Below are 19,746 nucleotides of genomic sequence, written 5' to 3' on the forward strand. Positions count from 1 at the left end.
GAGCCATGTGTCCTGTTGTGGTTCTACCTGCCACCTATGTGCCACCGCACCTGCGGTTACAACTTCCACCTGGTTAAATTGCATCTCCTTTATAGCTAGCGTTGGTAGCTTTGTTTTGTCCCCTGCCGGGAAGGGTCAGGTACTCTTATCTGGGACCCTGTAGTGCCACATTCTGCAATACCTTTTCCCATTTGTTTACATCGTACCCGCCCTTTGTGATTGAAAGAAATCAAGCATACGCCAGTCAGATTGCTCGGCATTTGAATAGTGGTGGCTGACGAAGTTGATGCAGCAGTTGAAGACTTGCTCTTCCCCTTAAACAGGACTTTGGGTCACTCTCAAGTGCATTTTCTAATTATCCACTAAGTTTGAATCCTTTAACCCTTTCCTATTCGGAGCTAGTCCTCGCTGCTAGAGGTTGCCAGGTCTCTAAGAGTGGTCCCATTGTGGTTGGTTGCTGGCCAAACAGACCAAGAGACAATGGTGTGCGGCACTGAGGGGGTCAAACAGAATGGTTTAGTGAGGAACAGACAGACAGGTCTGGGTGGACAGCACACGTTCACACTAAACAGTCCTGGTCATACACAATGCAATATGGTTCAAGGGATCAGGCAGAGATTGAGTGGCCTAGGCAGACAGAAACCATACACTGGGTATCAGACTGTTTAGCAAGACCACTTTCACTGTAAATACTAGCACACTGCTCAGGTCTGATACAGGCGGTCCTGGAAGGTACTGGGACAGGATGTGGGCGCAGACGCTGCCCTTTAAATAACAGAGCTTATGACTGTAGAAGAAAGCGTGGCGCAGAACACAAACAGAGGTAAACCAGCTGCTCTGTACACCAGCAGGAGCAGGTCACTATCATATCTATTCTTATATTGTGTATAACATGTGTAAAAACAGCAAAAAAGAGAAACCTAACAGACAAAGATCAAATAACTCTTGGACTTCCTAGCGCCTTTACTATTTATTTAGTAAATTATTATTTTTTCTTTCTTGCAGCCGCCTTATTCATTGTACCACATCAATCGTAAACTTACCTTGGAACCAAAAGTAACCATCAATGCCCGTATTGTGGTGGTGGGTGCATCAGATGTTGGAATATCTTTCCTTGAAACACTTGTTTTTTGGTAAGTTTGCCTTTTCACACACTTTTATTCAAGCAGTAATGTAAAAAATATAGGGGGAGATTTATCAAAGGATGTAAAATATACACTGGTCTAATCTGCCCATAGTAACCAATTACAGCTCAGCTTTCAGCTCTGGGCTCTTAAGGTGAATGTACCATAAGGCGCGGGGAAGCCAGTGCCGCAGCCTTTTTTTTGAACTGCGGCCTGGTTCATGTATACGGCACCATTTTATTCACGGGCAAGACTTAAAGTGAATATACCATCAGGTACATTTGCTTTACGTTTATCAAATTTATGGGCCTATGCACATGGCCTTTATTCCATGATCCATGCATTTGGCCAGAGCCCCGACTGCTAAAAGTCATGCCATTGTACAGCCCAAATTGACTCCTAGACTCTTACTGCCGTGATGTCTGTGATTTCAGGCGACACTGTGCGCCACCCTTGCATTTTGCGGGCTGTACATTTTTGGTCTGCAGATATACTCAAACGTGGAGGACTAATGGCCCCATTGCACCAAGTGATCATCGGCCGATAATCGATTGGTGTAGTAGCTAAAGTTAAAAGGCAACAATCAGCCAACATGCACGATGTTGGCTAATTGTTGTCTTTCAACATGTTAAAAAAAACTAGAAGGATAGCGATGGTCTGCTTGCTGTTGCTCCATGTATTAGGAGCGGTGGCACAGCCCGCTGTTATCTCCTATGGGCTCCATCTGGGGAGCTCTTCATGCAGCTGACCCTTCCAGGCGGGGGACAAAACAAAACTACCAACCCTATCTGTAAAGCAAGTGCAATACCAGTACCAATACCAGCCGTTTACCACTAAACCTGAAACATGTAAAAAAAAACTATAAAAATAACATATTAAAACCATTACCCTATATACATTTTTTTTTTTTTTTTTGGGGTGGGGGGGAGGTAAAGAAGCGCGTTCTCTCCTATCTCTGTGTCATGTAACCAAGATGGTCTCATTATGCAATGGAATCATCTTGCTCACATAAATACAGAGAGGGCAGAGAAGCGAGCGGATGAGTGCTTATTTCCCTGGTCATTCTAGGAATTGCTCAGGATCTGAACGCTCAAAAACCCCGACTGTGGGGGCCGCAGAACATTACTGGCAATGTGGATAGAGGATAACTATTTCAGATGGAAATGATCACTAATGTTTCAAAATGCTTTGCCTAAGTCAATAGTGTTTGTACTGCAAGAAATGTTGTATGATATTATAGGAGAGGGAAAAGCCTCTTTCTCTACTTCTATCATATTCTCCTTTTCTGCCCCCTCCCTAACTAATCTTTCTATTGGAAGAACCATTAATGTGATATTGTCACCCCCATCCCCTTACTCCATGTGTGGTCCTCTGCACCATCCACACACTTAGGTGCCTCACAATCAGTATATACACTCACCGGCCACTTTATTAGGTACACCATGCTAGTAACGGGTGGTCTTCTGCTGCTGTAGCCCATCTGCCTCAAAGTTCGACGTACTGTGCGTTCAGAGATGCTCTTCTGCCTACCTTGGTTGTAACGGTTGGCTATTTGAGTCACTGTTGCCTTTCTATCAGCTCGAACCAGTCTGCCCATTCTCCTCTGACCTCTGGCATCAACAAGGCATTTCCGCCCACAGAACTGCCGCTCACTGGATGTTTTTTCTTTTCGGACCATTCTCTGTAAACCCTAGAGATGGTTGTGCGTGAAAATCCCAGTAGATCAGCAGTTTCTGAAATACTCAGACCAGCCCTTCTGGCACCAACAACCATGCCACGTTCAAAGGCACTTAAATCACCTTTCTTCCCCATACTGATGCTCGGTTTGAACTGCAGGAGATTGTCTTGACCATGTCTACATGCCTAAATGCACTGAGTTGCCGCCATGTGATTGGCTGATTAGAAATTAAGTGGTAACGTGCAGTTGGAGAGGTGTACCTAATAAAGTGGCCGGTGAGTGTACAGTGCATGTAAAACTTGTCTGTGTCTTCTTTCCCTACAATCACTTCATTTTATCGGTGGACAGTGTCCCCTAGATGGAGCCTGAGCAGACGGGGCCCAACTGCTATAAAGTCCCCCCCTCGGTAACACTGTTCACCGCACAGAACAGAACATAGAGAACTTGAGATGTATGAGCTCACTGATGCATCATGGTTATCTATGAAGAGAGGAGGGGGGAGGAGGACTTTGTGAGACAGATGCAGGGAGAGACACAAAGGTATGCAATGCGGTATCTCACCCTAGCTTGTTTTTCCTCTTCCATTGCACGCTCTAGTACTCTATGACATCCTCTATGCTGCTGTTTCTGAGGGTGTGCTGTACACATGTAGGGGGGCAGGATCCCCTTTCATTGTGTGAATAGCGTATGGGAGACATCATAGCAGCTAGTGTCCACCCAGTAGGGCTGAACTAAAAATGACCAAGAAAAAGCCTCTTGAAGGGAAAACTAGTGAACATACGAGATATATAGAAATAGAAATAGTGTTACTCCTCATGAACATACAGGTGATATGTACTGAAGAGTTACCTGAAACAACAGGTAGGCATGAATACTGTTCTTGGTATCATGAGCTGTCAGTAATGCTGTAATATCATCTCGAACCTCCTGATAATTTGCACTTGAATGCATGTCATTGATGTGCTGATAAATTAATAATGAAATAAAATACTATGAAAACATTTACAATCAGTTTATATAATGTGGCCGCCACTTTGGCTGTAGATTTCAAAGGTTTCTTTTATTGAAAAACGCTTCGATTGAAGCAATTTTGCCTTTAATCCCTTAAAGAGGAAGTCATTTTCCTAGTATTTATTTGTAATTATTTTAAATTGTTTGTAGCCATGGATACGCAGGCAGTATGGTTATCTTTTTATAATATTCCTGAGAATATAACTAATTAACTGTAGCACATGAAAAAGCTTTTCAACAAAGTTCAAATTCCACATGAGGCATGGCACGCGCTTTGTTATAAATGGACCTAGCAGCAGTTTAGCGTCGGGGAGGTCGATCATTATGGACTTAAATTGGAAGTGATCATTGCTTACAGAGTGTGACCCTTATTTTATTAATAATTACAGGCATACAGATGAGTGGTTTTTTTAAGGACATGTCCATAGATTTCACAGCTATAACTTATTGTGCTATTCCTGTATTGGTTACGTTTTTTTTTGTACTCCGCAGAGAGTAGTTGTTTTCAAATCAATTGGTGCCAAAAAGTTATATAGGTTTGTAAATTACTTCTATTTAAAAATCTCAAGTCCTTCCAGTACTTATCTGCTGTATGTCCTGCAGGAAGTGGCGTATTCTTCCCAGTCAGACACAGTGCTCTCTGCTGCCACCTCTGTCCATGACAGAAACTGTCCAGAGCAGTAGCAAATCCCCATAGAAAACTTCTACTGCTTTTAACAGTTCCTGTCATGGACAGAGGTGGCAGCAGAGAGCACCATGTCAGACTGGAAAAAAATTCAAAAATTTTCATACTATAAACTTGTACTACATAAAAGTATTTTTTACCAAAGGGAATATTTTTTTAATATTGCAGAGTAATAATATTTTGATGGAAGGTATAGTGGGTGGGGGACACCTATGCAGACATTTTAGTTGCATTGTACATATTTTTTAATAGATTACACAGCTGTGTCTCCAAACTTAGTGTATTGTGTGATGCATGATCTATAACCTGCCATCTACAGCAACATGTTCTCCAGACATTCTATCACTAAGTGTAAACACTATCCAAACAAAAGAATGCCCAAATAGTTCAGTCCTGAACGCACATAGAAATATATATTACACCAAAACAAAGATCCACAAGGGATCAAAAAAGTGCAGGACAATCACAAATAAATATAATTGTATTCTTTATTTAGGTAATTTTAATTTAAAATACATACAAAAATGAATGAAAAAAGATGAAAAGAGGTTGATGGAATGAAACAGAACCAAATACATAAATTGGTGAGGGGACATAGAAAAATGTTTTTATGAGATCATATATTGCACATTCATGGAAGATAATAAAGACTAAAATAACTGTGGCAATACAGGCACCCTCCACTGGGTAATGAGTAATGTAAGCAGTAGTGATTAGCAGCGAAAGATAAAGTATACAAGGTAAAAAACCTATTTAAAGCTGGAGTTGCTGAATGAGCAACACACTCAGGTGAAATCACCAAAAAATATATATACAAATACAAACTAGGAGGATGCGTGTATTGCAACAAGTCCCACACACCTACTCACCCTACGCACGTTTCGCGTGGCTCGCTTTGTCAAGGGATAACAATACACGCATCCTTCTAGTTTGTATTTATATATATATTTTTTGGTGATTTCACCTGAGTGTGTTGCTCATTCAGCAACTGCAGCTTTAAGGGTATAAACCCACACACCGTATATGCAGCAGATATGCAACAAAAACGCAGAGGATTTGTTGGTACAGATTTGATGCTGTGTTCAGTTATTTAGATCTAATCTGCTGCGAGTTTGCTGCGAGTTTGCTGCGAGTTTGCTGCGTATCGCAGCAGCAAATACGCTGCATATACGGTGTGTGGGTTTATACCCTAAATAGGTTTTTTACCTTGTATACTTTATCTTTCGCTGCTAATCACTACTGCTTACATTACTCATTACCCAGTGGAAGGTGCCTGTATTGCCACAGTTATTTTAGTCTTTATTAACTTTCATGCATGTGCAATATATGATCTCATAAAAACATTTTTCTATGTCCCCTCACCAATTTATGTATTTGGTTCTGTTTCATTCCATCAACCTCTTTTCATCTTTTTTTATTCATTTTTGTATGTATTTTAAATTAAAATTACCTAAATAAAGAATACAATTATATTTATTTGTGATTGTCCTGCACTTTTTTGATCCCTTGTGGATCTTTGTTTTGGTGTAATAAGTGTAAACACTGTGTAGGTCTATGTGTCTATGATCTATGTGAAGCGTTTGAAGTGTTCTCATCGCATGTTGTGACATTGTGTTGAACTTATTTCATGAGAAACTGGAATGAAGAAAATGGAAGATTGGACATATCCGTATGTACAATGAAAAATTCTGCACTATTTGTCTTCTGTAGCTTGCATGTCTTACAATACAGTGCAAGTTGCAATATGCCATCTCATTCTATCAGACTTCTTATTAGGTCAGTCTACAGTCTATTTGACAAAGCTTATAAGTCAGCAGTGTATTGTGTGACATACAAGCTCCAGAGGACAAATGGCCCATGTTTTTTAACCCCTTTTAGGACCTATGACATGTAGTAGGGTCATTAAGCGATATGGGGTGGACGTTATTTGAACATTTAGGAAGAATGATGCCTCAGAAAGAGCAGACAATTAATAAATGCAACAGGTGCTGCAGCCTTGTTGATTGTGTGATAATCTGCTGTTCTGCAGCAGTTCTGGGCGGGGAACTGGCCAGAGTGCTGTAGAAGGGGCATAAGCAGGGCTTCAGGAGTCTGATGCAGAACTGAGGAAAACCAATGCATTGTGGGAATCATAATATTAAGCAAGTACTCAACCAGGAAGCAGCCCCAAAACAAATGGATTCATGGTGGTTTCAGAACTGAGCCAGAAAGATAAGCAATACTACGGTATATGTTTTTTAGCATGTTTATTTTTTTACCTGATGTTTGCGAACCCCTTTAGGACGGGTTCACACTATGTAAAACACTACATGTCAGTGACATTCATCCTGGCCGGTATTGCAGTATCGGACGGATGAACCTCATTTCTTTAGATTTGGAATGTGGGCACGTTCTGGTGTGCCCGCATTTCAAATCACCAGAGCAGACAATGTAAAATGCCTCTGGAACCGGACTTTACATTGTGTGCTCTGTCAGTCTTGTGCGGTCGCTATTCAATGAATAGCGGCCACACAAAACTGACGTGTCAGTTTTTTGTGCAGCAGCTTGGAATCCCGGCCAGATTGTATACACTCTGTCCGGGATTCCATAGACTTTAATGTTATCAGTAATTTCATTAAATAACGGCCGTGGTTGCAAAACTGCAACTATGGCCGTTGTTTAATGAAATTATACAGGGTGTGAACTTAGCCTTAAGTTTAGTATCTTCTGGGGTTTTTTTTCACATTGACATGTTACATAATTCAGTAGCGTTTATCATATAACTAAAGAATGCCTTTTACATATCCGTATGGATGTATTAAAATTATTTACTTTGTTCCTATATATGGTTCACCCTTTACCCATACATGCACTGAATATAGTGACCCCTCTCTGTTTTCTTCAATGTGTAGGACCCCTTACAAGCTGGGAAAATAAACTTCTGCAGCACTAACTATATAAGCACAAATATGGACTTTTACATTAATTTCAATTTCTAGTTTTTTTTGTAGTGTTTTCTTTATGTTCTATATATATATATATATATATATATATATATATATATATAATAAATGTTTTTATTATATAATATCATTTTAACTACTATTCAGCCCCCCAAACAGCTTCCTGTGCATTGCTGCATACCACCAGTGTTGTATTGTATCATAAGCCATATCTGAAAGCCATTCTGGATGTGACATTTCTTATGCCTCAATTCTGAAATGACCTCAGCTAATTGGAGTGATGTTCTTAACAACCGCTCAAATCCTTTTGACTCTGCAGTATCTTGTCTGTGCCTCACTTTAGCAGTGGGTTTTAATCCTTCCCTTTGTATACAGGTGGAAGTAATGTAATTGCTTCTTGATAAGGGTAAATATCCTTTGTAATCCATGATTGAAAATATCTTTTTAATCCGTCCGGTACTGGAAGTAAGTTTCAAAGAAATGGAGAAATGTAATGTAAATACTACAGAGATAAGGGAAATTACATAAACCCAGAACAGAAATGAAATAAAGTGACGTGTCTGTCTATGGATTATGGAATCTGATTTACCATTCATATGCGCAGGGGATTATTTGCACTGCAATGTGCTGATATCGTTGAAATGAGACCATGTCCCTTTGAAAGGCGCATTTAAATATCAGTCTCCTTTGCTCATTTGATCATTGTCTTTGCCATGTTTGTGTGCTTTTACTGTGCCCTTATAATATGCTTCGAGGTCAGTCACTAAGCCACCAAGAAATTTCCAGAAATTAATTATGAAAACTTTCTTTTTTTTTCTCTTATTTATTTTAAGGGGAGTTCTAGTCAAAATTTAATATGTTCAAAAATCTTTTTAAATGTAAAAATAGAAAAATTTAGTTGCTGTACCTTTAAGTACCTGTCATCAAAAATAACTTTTGACTTGTCTTCAGACAAGTCAAAAGTTGTTTTTTTTTTATCACAGTGGTACTTACTGTTAAGGCCCGCTGTGTACAGCCAGGGAGTGAGCGCTGCAGCCGTGCCATCTACTGTGGATCACCCAGTGCTGCGCTCTCTCCCTGGCTCTATCTTCTGATCACAGTGGTTGTTAAAGCGAATGTACCACTGGTACATCCCTTTTTGATATTTACAGGGATGCCCGTGCCGCGGTCCTTTTTTTTAACCACAGCCCGGTGTCTGCGGACGGGGGTGATGCACTGGAAGCAGGCCGACCCACCCCCTCCCCTCATTGACCCAGCTCCATTGAAATCAATTCTGAGATGGGAACGGGGACGAGTTTAAAAAAAAGGGCTGTGGCACTGGCATCCCTGCGCCAGCGCAGCTCTAGCCATGTAGATATTAGAAAAGTTATGGACCAGTGGAACATTCGCTTTAACAGTGAGACCTGCTGTGATCATGTCTGATGATGTGCCAAAAGTTTTTTTTTTATAACAGGTAGTCTTTAAAGGTACAGCAACTGTATTTTCTATATTTACATTTATAAATTATAACTTTACTGATTTTTAAATATATTACATTTTGACTAGAACTCCCCTTAAAATAAATATAAAGAAAACAACAAAGTTTTCAAAATTAATTTAGAAATTAATGGCTGATTGATGGCTTAGTGACTGACCTCGAAGCTTATTATGAGGATTATATTAAGGATGTGTTATTGATCACAGCAGATCTTACTGCTTGGAACATATGTGATCAGAAGATATAGCCAGGGAGAGAGTGCGGCATCAGGTGATCCATTCCCCAGATGGCAAGTGATTCTGACCATGTAGTCTCAAGCCATTATGGAGATACAGCCGAGGAGTGGATGGCATGACTGCATGACTCTATACCTGGCTATACCTCCTGATTACAGCGCATCTAAACAGCAAGACTCACTGTGATCACAAACTTTTGACTTGTCTGATGACATGTCAAAAGTTGTTTTTGATGACAGATACTCTTTAACCTAGCATCTCAGAAACTTGTAGTAAAACTGATGGCCATGCTAACACAGAGTTTCCCTTCGGTTTCTGAAACGTAAGTTCTAATGAGAGAACCAATATGTAATCACATAACTCTATGTGGAAAAGGAAGAGTTACTGTCTATAGACAGTTGTTTCAGGGTTCTTACCCCTCGTCAGGACAAAGGGGTACTAGTATTGTTTGTCTTTGAGGATATCACCAAACTGGCATATGGAGTCTTATAGGCCATGCTTTCCTGCGGAAGGAAGAGAGTTTGCTTTCCGGAGCTACCTATTGACGGTAACACGACTCTCTACTGTGCAAGTCAAGATATACAGCTGTCACACTGACAATAGCAAAGGGAAGATTTGAGGCAGGTGACAAGTAGCAAAATGAGTTGTGTCCCAACGAAGTGTTATTAGTATTTATATTGGGACAACCCCTTTAAATTGCCATTATTTTGGCATAACAAAAACTGTTCTTTGTAAAAACAAAACAATACATTTTAGAACAATAAAAATATCACTTATCATTGACAAGATTGATTGATCATTCTTACAGAAAAGTCCATCTGATGTTGTCGGCTGTTAGCTTAAACAATACTATTGTCCTGTAAATCGATCCTGAGCATTTTTCCCCAGTAAACTCACGGGCAGTGGACGTGTCTGTATAAATTATAGAGAACATACCTTTGATTTTCCCACCGCTGAACTGAGCACCGATTCAGTCTTCCCTATCTGTTCCCTAGAGATCTCGTCTTTTCCCCTGTACTTGTATGTCACTGTGTCACTGCAATTACAGCTGCCAGGACACCAATAAATACTATTGATTCCATCATCCTATGATACGTTGTACAACCTCTAACTAACCTCCAGAAGAAGTGTAACTAATAGATATTCAGCTACCAATTTGGTTCTTCTTTAAATCACTTAGGGAGAAAAATCTTTAGTAAATTGAAGCACTTAAAGGAGCATTACACATATAATGATAAAGTATATTTTAAACCAGACATCTATATTTTTAATTCATTAATAAAGATTTTCTGTTTCATAGTGAAAATAAATGAAGGGAACGACAATGATAGGACATTGCTAAGGTCTACGAAACCTGCAATGTTTGTGTCAATTATAGGCTATGTTCCCACAACCTCTTTTTAGGTGAAATAACAGCCATTAAAGGGGTAGTGCGGTGTAAAACATTTTTTCGCTAAATAACACACATTACAAAGTTATACAACATTGTAATGTGTGTTATTTAAGTGAATGGTCCCCTTCCCCATGTCCCCCCTCCCGACCGTGGACCCGAAAGTGTGATACAGTATACTCACGGATTCACTGTTGACCCCGGCCGCCATCTTGGGACAATCACGTCATCTTTAGGAGGCCGGCCTGTTTGCTTCAGCCCTCCCTCATGGCGGCCCCCCTCCAGCACATTATCAGCTGCGCAACCGTGATTGCCTGAGCATAACAGAAGCCCCAGACATCTTCTGTTATGCTCAGCCAACCACTGCTGAGCAGCTAATGACGTGCTGGAGGGGGGCCGGCATAAGGGAGGGCTGAAGCAGTCAGGCCGGCTTCCTGAAGATGACGTGATCGTCAGGCAGGCCTCCTGAAGATGGCGGCCGGGTTCGACAGTGATTCTGTGAGTTTACTTTATCACACTTTCAGGTCCACTGTCGGGGGGGGGGGGGGGGCTGAAACACGGGGAAGGGGGCCATTCACTTAACACATATTACAGTGTTGTATAACTTTGTAATGTGTGTTATTTAGTGAAAAAATATTTTACAGCGCACTACCCCTTTAAGGTCCTATTAGATGGCCTGATCATAAACTGTAAACGAGTGCAGATCTGCTAGATGGGCGCTCATTCACTGAGCAACACTAAGGACACCAGGCTACGTGGTAAGGTAAGTTAATACTTTATTATTTTCTACTACAATCATCAACCGTCGACCGCACTTTGCTACCTGTAATAGCCATGCGCGGATGACGGCTGATGATTGTAGGTGTGGACCTAAAGAAACAATCAGCTGATGGTTGTTTCATTGCCTGATCATTATTTTTATTACGCAGAACAATATTCGTCCTGATTCAGCCGATTATCGCTTTGTGTAATACAGCCTTTACTCTGTTATGATGGCGGTGAATAATGATCATGATCGTTTTTAATGGCCGCCATTGTGAAATAACATAGTTCCAATGTTTGGACATACATGTAAGCTATAATGTAAGTGCTGTTGACATCAGTTTTGTTGTGCAATTTAAAGGCCATGATTGAGCTCCTTTTGACCTGTTACCTAAATTTCTATATAAAAATAGTCGTGCATTCACACCAGTCGTCAGAATTGATGGAGAACATCACTATTAGAGGGCAGCTGTTTCTTAGTTTTTAGTTTGTCAGGAGTTTGAGTTTGTCAGGATTGTCAGGAGTCGACTGCCACGCTCGGCTCCCAGCACTGCCGGACCGTGCAACCAGCCTCCTGTGTCTCTGGGCCCTAGCCTGACAGCAATATTTTACCAAAATCTTCCTGTGTTCTGCACAGTACCAAGTTGGGAGTTGCACTGTACTGAATAGTAGCTGACATGGCCACAGATGTGGTTTGGTTAGGGTCCCAGTAGTTGTAGAGATCGTTGACAAATCCCACCAGGTCACATGACCCTAAGTCGTGTTTATATATTTGGTGTCCACATTGTTGTAATAATGTAGTGTTATAAGTAGAGATGAGCGAACCTCGAGCATGCTTGAGTCCATCCGAACCCGAACTTTCGGCATATGATTAGCGGTGGCTGCTGAAGTTGGATAAAGCCCTAAGGCTATGTGGAAATCATGGATATAGTCAATGGCTGTATCCATGTTTACCAGACAACCTTAGAGCTTTATCCAAGTTCAGCAGCCACCCCTAATCAAATGCCGATTGTTCGGGTTCGGATGGACTCGAACCCAAACCCAGTTCGCTCATCTCTAGTTATAGGTGTTAGACTTTTAACCCCTTAACGACATCGGGCGTAAACTTACGCCCTCGCGCCCTGGTACTTAGCGCATCAGGGCGTAAATTTACGCCCGATGTTTCCCCGATCGCTGCATGTTCACACACAGCAGGCCATCATAGCTTCTCGGCACGGGGGGTGGTTAACACCCCCCGTGCTTACGATATAATAAATAATAAATACCTGCCCTGGACCCCTCAGCTAGGTAGCGGAGGGGTCCAGAGCAGGTATTTGTACATTACTCACCTGTCCCGGGCTCCTGATCGGCGTCTTCCGGGTTCGCGGCGTCCTCCGTCATTCCGTTCGGTCTTCGGGTCTTTCCGACGTTCCCCGTCGTCTTCTTTCGGCTATTTTCGGCTCCAGCCTCGTCATTTTCCGGATTTTGCGCTCTGCTGCCCCCTAGCGGCTGATATGTGTAATACACTTATCAGCAGCTACAGGGATATTCAGAATATAGAAAAAGTTTTTTTTTTTTTTCCAATTTTTTTTTCTTCTATTTTCCGCACCCTATCACCGCTGAGTGTTGATCAGCATCGCACGAAAGTGCGCTGCTAATCAGCAACTCCTCCTTTTTGGCGTAGGGTGTTTTTTTTCTATATTCTACTGCCACGTTCTGCTGATAAGTGCCGCACATAAGTGCGGCATTTATCAGCAACACCATTTTTGCCGTAGGTTTTTTTTTTATACTTACTGTAAAAAAAACACGTAAAAAACACTACATTACACCACACTACATTGAATAAAGTTTGACACTACACCACTACATACCCCATATACTAGTCCCCGTATAAAGGTGGCCCCCAGGGTGTTTTCGGTGTCAGAGGGATACGTTATTATTGCCCCCGACCCCGAAACAGCCAGTGAGGATGAATGGGGGGATCCTTCTTTCCTCCATTCATCCTCATCATCCTCATCATCTGGTGACGTGTCTGGGGGTAGCGTAGCGTACGCTGCCCCCCAGACACGTCTTTTCCGCCAGTACCGTCCCAATAAGAGATCACGGTATGGCGTGAAATTCTACAAACTCTGTGAGCGTACCTCAGGGTACTCTTACAGATTTAGGGAATGTGCACACTGCGGAATGGCGAAGGATAACCCTTTGTGCATTCCGCAGCTTGCACCCGCCGGCGGACTGATGCGGGCGCATGTCTCCACCCGTGTCATAGACTCCATTCTATGCACGGGCGGAATCCGTCGTCCGTCCAAAGAATGAACACGTTGGACGGAGAGCGGAATCCGCCCGTGCATAGAATGGAGTCTATGACACGGACGGAGACGTGCGCCTGCATCAGTCCGCCAGCAGGTGCCAACTGTGGAATGCACGAAGGGTTATCTGTCGCGATTCCGCAGTGTGCACGTACCCTTAAGAGTGTATGTAGAAAGGGACACCCAAATCCAGCCCCCAAATGCCCCCAGATGCCCCCTCTCCCCCCCCATCCTCGGAACAAGTGGAAAGATCGTCCGGGAACTGATCTTCCCACTGCTGGATAAAGGTCACCACCACCCGTACGGGGATAACTTTTATACCAGCACCCCCTCTTCCGGTCCCTCGCTGCCCTGTAGCTTGCGGCACGATCCGAACATATCAGAAGTAGTAATAGAGCCCTAATATTTAGCAGCCATGGAGCGGCCCCAGCGCTTCTGGATATGAAGGACCCCGTATTGCACCAGGACAACATTTTCCAGGTGACGTCCCGCACACGGGAGAACGGGAGACCCCAGAAGAAGTGCAGAGTGTGGCGTAACAGGGGGATCAGGAAGGACACCATTTTCCAGTGTGATGACTGTCCTGATCGCCCCGACCTCTGCATACTGGATCGCTTCAAGGCGCACCACACGTCACTGGGGTTCTACATTATCTAAATTCTGTCCCTTATTCCTATTTCAGGGGTCACGTTGATCCAGGGATTATTCTGATCGCCATTATGGAGTCGGGAAGGAATTTTTCCCCTGTGATGAGGCTACTGTTGTCTGCCTCACGAGGGGTTTTTGCCTTCCTCTGGATCAACACAGGTTGAATTTGATGGACACCTGTCATTTTCAACCTTATAAACTAATAATTGGCCTAATACCCCCAAATAAATTAGAATTGTCCCTTTTCCCCAGCTAAATAGGTATGGCCGCCATTCCCATTAGAGGATGCCATGATGCAATTACAAAGCCTCTGTGCGGCCAGGACAGTAGAAACCCCCCACAAGTGACCCCATTCTGGAAACTACACCCCATAAGGAATCTAACAAGAGGGGCAGCGGGGATATGGCCCCCTGGTGACGGCCACATTTGGGACGTGAAAATGAAAAAAATTGTATTTTTTATTTTCTCGGCACATGTTCTACGTAAGTAGTGGGGTCCATATCCTCACTGCACCCCTTGTTAGATTCCTTATGGGGTGTAGTTTCCAGAATGGGGTCACTTGTCAGGGGTTTCTACTGACCTGGCAGCACAGGAGCTTTGTAATTGCGACATGGCCTCCATCCTCCATTACAGCCTCTAAATGGCGCTCTGTCCCTTTGGTGGCTTGCCCTGTGCCCATATGGCACATTATGCCCACATATGGGGTATTTTCGTAATCAGGGGAAACTACCCTACACGTTTTGTGTTAATTTTCTTTTTTAACCCCTTGTGGAAATGGAAAAAATCAAGGCTAGACCAACATTTAGTGTAATTTTTGTAAAATTTTTACTCTAAATCATTAATCTTGTCATGATTTTTTCATTTTCACAAGGGGCTAAAAGATAAAAAAAAACACTAAATGTGTAGAGCAATTTCCCCTGAGTACGGAAATACCCCACATGTGGACATAAAGCGCCATGCGGGTGCAGGGTAAGCCTCCGAAGGGAAGGAGCGCCATTTCGTTTTTGAAGGCTGGATTTGGATGGAATGGATTTTAAGGGGCCATGTTGCATTCAAAAGGCCTCTGTGTTGCCAAGACAGTTGAAACCCCCCACAAGTGACCCCATTATGGAAACTACACCCCTCAAGGAATGTAACAAGGGGTGTATTGAGCATATGGACCCCACTGGTGACGGGCACCAATGTGGAACAATGTGGCGTGAAAATGAAATATTACATTTATTACACTATAATGTTGGTTTAGCCTTGAATTTATCATTTTCACAAGGGGTTAAAAGAGAAAAAAACACACAATATGTGTAGAGCAATTTCCCCCGAGTCCGTAAATACCCCACATGTGGACATAAAGCGCCATGTGGGCGCAGGGCAAGCCTCCGAAGGGAAGGAGCGCCATTTGGATTTTGGAGGTTGGATTTGGCTAGAATGGATGATGAACGCCATGTCGCATTTACAGAGCCCTCGTGCTGCCAAAGCACTGGAAACCCCCCACAAGTGACCCCATTATGGAAACTGCACCCCTCAAGGAATCTAACAAGGGGTGCAGTGAGGATATGGACCCCTTGATGACGGGCACATTTGTGCCATGAAAGTGAAAAAATGAAATTTTTTACTTTTACGTCACATTGTTCCACATTTGTGCCCGTCACCAGTGGGGTCCATATGCTCACTGTGCCCCTTGTTAGATTCCTTGAGGGGTGTAGTTTCCAGAATGGGGTCACTTGTGGGGGGTTTCCAGTGTCTTGGCAGCACGAGGGCTCTGTAAATGCGACATGGCCCTTGAAATCCTTTCCAGTGAAATTCAGCTTCCAAAAGCCAATTGGCGCTCCTTCCCTTTGGAGGCTCGTCCTGCGCCCGCTTGGCACTTTATCGCCACATGTGGGGTATTTCTGTACTCGGGAGAAACTGCGCTACACATTTTGTGTCTTTTTTTTCCTCTTATCCCTTTAAGAAAATGAAAAATTGAAGGCTAGAACAACGTTTTAGTGTAAAAATAATTTTTTCTTTTTTCACGCCATATTGTTCGGAAAATCTGTGAAGCACCTGTGGGGTCCAAATGCTCACCGCACCCCTTGTTACATTCCTTGAGGGGTGTAGTTTTCTAAATGGTGTCCCTTTAGGGGTGTTTTTTAGGTTTTTGCACCCCAGAGCCTCTGCCAACCTGAAGTGGTACAGTCAGAAATGACCAAATATAACGGAGGCGTTGAAATTCACTTGGCGCTCCTTTGTATCTGAGGCTTGTGGTTGCGTCAAATAGCGCAATAGGGCCACATATGGGGTATTTCTATAAACTGCAGAAACGGGGCAATAAATATTGGGGTGCATTTCTCTGGTAATAGGTTTATAATTATGAAAAATATTGGATTACAATAAAATCTCTGCACAGAAAATTAAAATTTTCAAATTTCTTACACACTTATTTCTGTGACTCCCCGAAAGGGTTAAAACACTTTCTGGATGTGCTTTTGCAGAGTGTGGGGGGTGCAGTTTCTGAAATGGGGTGCTTTGTGGGGCTTTCTAACATACAGGCCCCTCAAATACACTTTAAGGCTGGGTTCACACTACGTATATTTGAGGCTGTATGTTTGAGGCTGTATAGCAACCAAAACAAGGAGTGGATTGAAAACACAGAAAGGCTCTGTTCACATAATGTTGTAATTGAGTGGATGGCCGTCATTTAATGGCAAATATTTGCTGTTATTTTAAAACAACGGCTGTTATATTGAAATAATGGAAGTTATTTACCGTTATATGGCGGCCATCCACTCAATTTCAACATTGTGTGAACAGATCCTTTCTGGGTTTTCAATCCACTCCTGGTTTTGGTTGCTATAAGGACCTGACATGAGGACCAAATATAGCCTGAAATATACGTAGTGTGAACCCAGCCTAAACCTGAACAGGTCCCTAAAAATATCTGATTTTGAAATTTTACTGAAAATTTGGAAATTTGCTGCTAATGTTTTAAGCTTCCTATTGTCTAAAAAAAATTAAAGATCGTTTAATAAATGCCGCCAACATAAAGTAGACATGTTGCTAATGCTATTTAATATATAATTTATGTGGTATAACCACTTTCTGTATACGCAAAGAAGTTTCAAAGTTGGAAAAATGCATTTTTTCACATTTTTTCACATTATTTGGGTTTTTTTCATAAAGATTTGTTATGATTATCGACTCCAATTTACCAGAAATGTAAAGTACAATATGTCACGAGAAAACAATCTCAGAATCAGCCGGATAGGTAAAAGCATCCCGAAGTTATTAATGAATAAAGTGACACTGGTCATATTCATAAAATTTGTCTCTGTCATTAAGGCCATTTCAGGCTCTGTCCTTAAGGGGTTAATAAGAAAAAAAAAATTGGAATTTTTTTTTTTTCATCCATAATAATGATTCAATAAATACTTAAATTATATATTCATTAAAAAAACTTTAACTCATCCTGTAACAAAAAACAAAGCCTGTAGCCTTTGCATGAAAGTTTTAATGAAAGATATCTCTTCTGCATGAGTCAAGATAAGCAGCTGTCACACTAACATAGGGAAAGTGAGGTTTGGATACAGCTGACAGCGAACAAAGCAAAGGGAAAATGTTATTTCATAAGGGATTGTGATGTCATAGCACATTTCCACTTAAAGGCTATGTTCACACTACGTAAAACTACGGCCGTAGTTCTTGCCGCAGAACTATGGCCGTAGTTTTGAGGAATTGAACAATTCCTTATTTGGGATCCCGGCCGGAGCGTACACACATCGTATGCGCTCCGGCCGGAATCCTGTGCAGCGCCAGAAAAACCTGACATGTCAGTTTTCTGCGGCCGAAATTCACAGAATTCTGGCCGCAGAAAGACCTGTCAGTTCACACAGTGAAGCAAGCGTCTCTGGCCGTTCGCTTCACTGTGGGCTATAGGAAGCTCTGATGCGGGTGCGTGCTGATGAGCCCGCATCAGAGCTCCATGGCCGGAAAGATCACCCGGCCGGTACTTAAGTGTGTTCACGTAGTGTGAACATAGCCAAAAGTTGTACGTTGCTGAAAAACATACCCTCTCATACTATTAAAAGGGCTAGACAGCAGCTCCGTTAAAGGGTATGTATCACCCAGATTTTCTTTTGCAAATTAGAATCTGATACTAAAAGTTGATGTTTTTTTGTATTCTAACCTGTTTATATTTTACTTTTTGTACATTGTTATGGGGGCTGCCATTTTGCCATACCTGTTTTTAACAGAAAACACTAGACAGAGTTTGCCCCTTTGAGATGAATGTGAAACATTACTGAACATGCTCTGAGACCTTTGAAGAGGTCATGTCACAGGGTGCTGCTATGTACTTATATTGATGGTATCTACTGGTGTCACCTGATGCTGTACTGCTGCACAAATCACTTTTACTTTTTTTGGCATTTTCTTGTGACACATTCCCTTTTAGGATCCCAAGATTTAAAAAAATTAGTTGATGAAAATGTTAGAGATTAATCAATGTCTTAGTAATATTATATTTAATATTTGAGATAATCAAATAAAAGCTAAGTTCACCCCATCTTTTAATAAGAAATTCTATTGGAAGCCAAAAGACTAATCCAAGAATTGCAGAAATTGGCAAATATTGATAGGCAGGTGAAACAAATGATACCTGTCTCTTAGCTGATACCTGTTTGCAAAGTTTAAAATCACGTTTTCCTTCTAAGCTCACGCATTAGTGTTTTGGAAACTTGTCATATTTTAAAGGGAAACTATCAGCAGGTTAGACTTATTTATTTACTTATGAAACGACTTACTACATCAGAACGTCACCGAAGATAAGATAAGACACGTACCTTCATCCTCTGCATCTCCTGCACTATAGGGGCTATCAGCAGTTAAAGTGACAGTTTCACCCTTTTTGCATTATGACTTCTCTACACAGGTGTAATTGGTAAATTTAGCAGTTTTCATACCTTATTTTATGTCATACGTCATGGTGCTTGTTCAAGTAAAAAGTGATCTTTTATCAACTGCAGATTGTGCTAAGTGGGTGGCCCTTTATGGCAACAGCACCACTTAGCTGTGCCACCATAGGCCCCGCCCTCCGTGACACCATCGGCACATAGGCCCATTGTTATGGGCTGACCTAGATGGGGTGGGGCCCATGTGCCTAGGATGTCATGGAGGGGCGGGGCCAACAGTGGCCCACTTAGCACAATCTGCAGATGATAAAAGATCACTTTTTACTTGAACAAGCACCATGATGTATGATATAAAATGAGATATGAAAACTGCTAAATTTACCCATTACACCTGTGTAGAGAAGTCAGAATGCAAAAAGGGGGCGACAGTGTCACTTTAAGTCAAGAAGAATTGCTTGACCGATGTCCATCTCTAGTGCACTCCCAATGGGTTATCACAAATGTAACCCACGATAACTTAAATCTTCATGCCTCAAAGGAAAGATTAGGTTGAGTCTTAGGAGATAATGATGCAAAGGTTTTTATTTAATTTTTTTTTTTTAACTTAAAAACGTAAACATGT

The 19,746-nt window shown here is 41.9% G+C and overlaps 1 protein-coding gene across 2 annotated transcripts in view; it reads left to right on the forward strand.

Annotated features, from left to right (window-relative positions):
• Positions 1-19,746, forward strand: part of CFAP61 (cilia and flagella associated protein 61) — a 210,914-nt gene that overhangs the window by 70,414 nt on the left and 120,754 nt on the right. For both annotated transcript variants that reach the window (XM_069954188.1, XM_069954187.1), the window contains exon 18: positions 1,006-1,133. In XM_069954188.1, the coding sequence (XP_069810289.1) occupies positions 1,006-1,133 (128 nt within the window). The remainder of the gene's footprint in view (positions 1-1,005; positions 1,134-19,746) is intronic.

Source organism: Dendropsophus ebraccatus, chromosome 15, assembly GCF_027789765.1.
Source record: "Dendropsophus ebraccatus isolate aDenEbr1 chromosome 15, aDenEbr1.pat, whole genome shotgun sequence".
NCBI lineage: Eukaryota > Metazoa > Chordata > Amphibia > Anura > Hylidae > Dendropsophus > Dendropsophus ebraccatus.